Below are 3,756 nucleotides of genomic sequence, written 5' to 3' on the forward strand. Positions count from 1 at the left end.
GCGGCTCGGGCGGCAAGGGCAAAGGAGGCTGCCCGGCCGTGCGGCTGAAGGCGCGCTACCAGACCATGAGCATCCTGCCCATGGAGCTGTACAAGGAGTTCGCGGAGTACGTCACCAACCACTACCGGATGCTGTGCGCCGTGCTGGAGCCGGCTCTGAATGTCAAGGGCAAGGAGGAGGTGGCCAGCGCGCTGGTGCACATCCTGCAGAGCACCGGCAAGGCCAAGGTGAGTGCCGCGGCCCAGCGGGGACGGCGAGGACGGGGCAGATGCGCGAGGCTGAGCGCGGCTTCTCCTGGGTCCCAGGACTTCCTTTCAGACATGGCCATGTCAGAAGTAGACCGGTTCATGGAACGGGAGCACCTCATATTCCGCGAGAACACGCTCGCCACTAAAGCCATAGAAGAGTACATGAGACTGATCGGTCAGAAGTACCTCAAGGATGCCATTGGTACGGCGCACCCCCCCAACCCAGGTCCACCCAGGACCCCGGCTCTAGCCTCCTGATTCTGCGATTCCTCCAACCCAGGCAGCCCCGGCCCCTGCCCTTGGAAAGCGTGACCCCTGTCTGTGTTGTGCCCCACCCCCAGGGGAGTTCATCCGTGCACTGTATGAGTCTGAGGAGAACTGTGAGGTCGACCCCATCAAGTGCACAGCGTCCAGTCTGGCGGAGCACCAGGCCAACCTGCGCATGTGCTGTGAGTTGGCCCTGTGCAAGGTGGTCAACTCCCATTGGTGAGACTGGGGACGCTGGGTCAGGGGCCGGGGGTGGGCAGTGTGTGTTCATCTGTTCATCCGTCTGTCCATCCTCAGAGAGGACCGAGCACCAGTTAGGGCCAGAGCGTTGTTCTGGGTGCCATAGCAGGCAGAGGCCTGGTCCCTGCCCTCAGAGGGCCTCCGCCGGGATGAGTTGGGGACAGAGGGGATGCACAGAGAGCCCCAGAGTCGTGGGGGGCACAGGAAGTGCTGAGTGAGGGCCCCCCTGGGCAGGGCAGGCCAAGTAGACAACTTCGACTGAGCTGAGCAGGGAGAGGTGCCCTGGCTGGCGGGGAAGACCTGACTGGGTGGGCCTGAGACATTCCGAGGTGGGGCAGGGACAGCAGAAGCCTGAGGAGGCCCAGGAGCTCTGAGGGGAGTGCGGGGGTCACGGACAACAGGTGTGGACGGGGTGAGCGTTGGAATCCGGCAGGCCTCAGGTCGCCTTCATCATAGGTCCGGGACATCAGAGGTACTGGTGCCAGAGTGTGGCGCCTGGGGTGAACACGCAGGAGTGGGGTGCAGGGGATGCTCGGAGTAGGGGCTGTGACAGGAAATACAGAAGGGCCTCCCTGAAGACCCCAAGCCAGGGACTGGCAGGACTTGCTAGTGGCTGGGGAAGGAGAGGGCCAGGTCATGAGGCCTCGATGACAGAGCCGGGAGGAGGAGCTGCCTGGAGGTGTGGGGGCGTTGGGGAGCTCTGCCTTACACAGTCAGGTTTAGGGTGTCAGTGGGACAGGAAGCGGAGCCGGGAGGCGGGAGCGTGAGCTCTGAGTGAGCTCCAAGCTGCTCCCGGGACCGGGGTTCACACCCAGGGCAAGTCCATCCGCATCTCCCTGGAATCCAGAGTTGGGGGGTCCGAGCGCCCTGTACCTCAAGTGACCCTCCATCTCTCTCCCACCTCTGTCTCTCCCCGGTGTCTGTCTTTCTTCTCCGCTCTCCTCGTCTCTCTCACACCCTCCGTCTCTCTGCCGTGCGTCTCTCTCCACTCCCTTCTCTCCCTCCATCTCTCCCCCCAGTCCGGCCCTCTTCTTCAGCAGCCTCCCGTCCCCTCCTGCGGCCCCGCCCTCCCTGTCTCTCTCGCCTGTTCCCACGCCCTCGCCTCCTACCACCCCCTCAGCATGTTCCCTGGAAGCTGAGGGTCTCTGGGGCTCAGTCCCGGTCTCTCTCTTTCTCTCTCTCTCTCTCTGTCTCCCCACCCCTTCCCCCCAGCGTGTTCCCGAGGGAGCTGAAGGAGGTGTTTGCGTCCTGGCGACTGCGCTGCGCAGAGCGGGGCCGGGAGGACATTGCGGACCGGCTGATCAGCGCCTCGCTCTTCCTGCGCTTCCTCTGCCCCGCCATTATGTCTCCCAGTCTCTTTGGGCTCATGCAGGAGTACCCGGATGAGCAGACCTCACGAACCCTCACCCTCATCGCCAAGGTCATCCAGAACCTGGCCAACTTTTCCAAGTGAGGGATGCTTCTGGCAGGGGTGGGGCCGCAGGTGGGCAGGACTTGGGGTGGGGCGGCCTCCCAAGCCCCCAGAGACCCTGCGACGGGTGGGCGTGAGGCTTGCTGTAGTTGTGTGACCTCTGCCTTCCGGACCTCCGGCCAGGTTTACCTCAAAGGAGGACTTTCTGGGTTTCATGAATGAGTTTCTGGAGCTGGAGTGGGGTTCTATGCAGCAGTTCCTGTATGAGATCTCCAACCTGGACACGCTGACCAACAGCAGTAGTTTCGAGGGCTACATTGACTTGGGCCGAGAGCTCTCTACCCTGCATGCCCTGCTCTGGGAGGTGCTGCCCCAGCTGAGCAAGGTCAGTCAGTGAGTGCCCCGGGCTGGCTGAGAAACCCACCCCTTATGCCGTTTCTGCCCTCTGTGAGCCGGCCTGGCCCCGGTGACAGCCCTGCCCTTCCAGGAGGCCCTCCTGAAGCTGGGCCCGCTGCCCCGGCTACTCAATGACATCAGCACGGCCCTGAGGAATCCCAACATCCAGAGGCAGCCAAGCCGCCAGAGCGAGCGGGCCCGGCCTCAGCCCGTGGTGCTGCGCGGGCCATCGGCCGAGATGCAGGGCTACATGATGCGGGACCTGAACAGGTGAGTGACTGGAGCCATTTGTCCTGCACACCAGAGACTTCTCCCTGGGCCTCTGTCCAAGGCTTGCAAGGAAGGGAAAAGGCAGCGAACTGGGGGCGGATAGAGAAGGCCAGGTACATGAGAGTGGCTCCTGGCCCCCAGCTTAGATGTGAGTGAGGGACCCTGAGGTCCCTGCCGACCTGGTCCCCACCCCAGCCACGGGCTTCGGAGAACAAGTCCCTGATAAATAAGTGCTCCCCAGCCCCTCTGGCACCGAGGCCGCCCTGAGCAGCCAGCAGCCATCCGGGCCCGGTTCCTGCCCTCTCCCTGCACCTGCGCTCACCTGTCCCTCACGACACCATCCCACCCACACCCGCAGCTCCTCCCTTCATCCACACCTCTCCTTCCCTGTCTGTGGTTGCCCCTATTTCCATCTCTCTCCAGCTCCATCGACCTTCAGTCCTTCATGGCTCGAGGCCTCAACAGGTGAGGGGCTCTCCCTCCCCACCCTCCTCATCTCCTCATCCTCTTCCTGCCGCCCGCCACCCCATCCCGCCCTCCCTGCCTGCCTCTGGGCTGCTCGGCCCGCCCCGGCCCCCGCTCACAGAAGCCTGCCCTTCCCTCCCGACAGCTCCATGGACATGGCTCGCATCCCCTCCCCGACCAAGGAGAAGCCGCCTCCGCCGCCTCCCGGCGGGGGGAAGGACCTGTTCTACGTGAGCCGGCCGCCGCTGGCCCGCTCCTCACCGGCCTACTGCACGAGCAGCTCGGACATCACCGAGCCAGAGCAGAAGATGCTGAGCGTCAACAAGAGCGTGTCCATGCTGGACCTGCAGGGCGACGGGCCCGGAGGCCGCCTCAACAGCAGCAGCGTTTCCAACCTGGCGGCTGTCGGGGACCTGCTGCACTCCAGCCAGGCCTCGCTGACCGCGGCCTTGGGGCTGC

The 3,756-nt window shown here is 64.3% G+C and overlaps 1 protein-coding gene across 1 annotated transcript in view; it reads left to right on the forward strand.

The window, feature by feature from the left end:
* Positions 1–3,756, forward strand: part of Syngap1 (synaptic Ras GTPase activating protein 1) — a 21,587-nt gene that overhangs the window by 8,624 nt on the left and 9,207 nt on the right. The window contains exons 6-13 of the mRNA XM_033766606.1: positions 1–227; positions 306–450; positions 590–734; positions 1,968–2,204; positions 2,350–2,551; positions 2,654–2,832; positions 3,256–3,297; positions 3,443–3,754. The exon at positions 1–227 is cut by the window's left edge and continues 418 nt beyond it. Coding sequence (XP_033622497.1) covers positions 1–227; positions 306–450; positions 590–734; positions 1,968–2,204; positions 2,350–2,551; positions 2,654–2,832; positions 3,256–3,297; positions 3,443–3,754 — 1,489 coding nt within the window. The remainder of the gene's footprint in view (positions 228–305; positions 451–589; positions 735–1,967; positions 2,205–2,349; positions 2,552–2,653; positions 2,833–3,255; positions 3,298–3,442; positions 3,755–3,756) is intronic.

This window comes from Fukomys damarensis, unplaced genomic scaffold, assembly GCF_012274545.1.
Source record: "Fukomys damarensis isolate Sample0158 unplaced genomic scaffold, DMR_v1.0_HiC HiC_scaffold_20, whole genome shotgun sequence".
Lineage (NCBI taxonomy): Eukaryota > Metazoa > Chordata > Mammalia > Rodentia > Bathyergidae > Fukomys > Fukomys damarensis.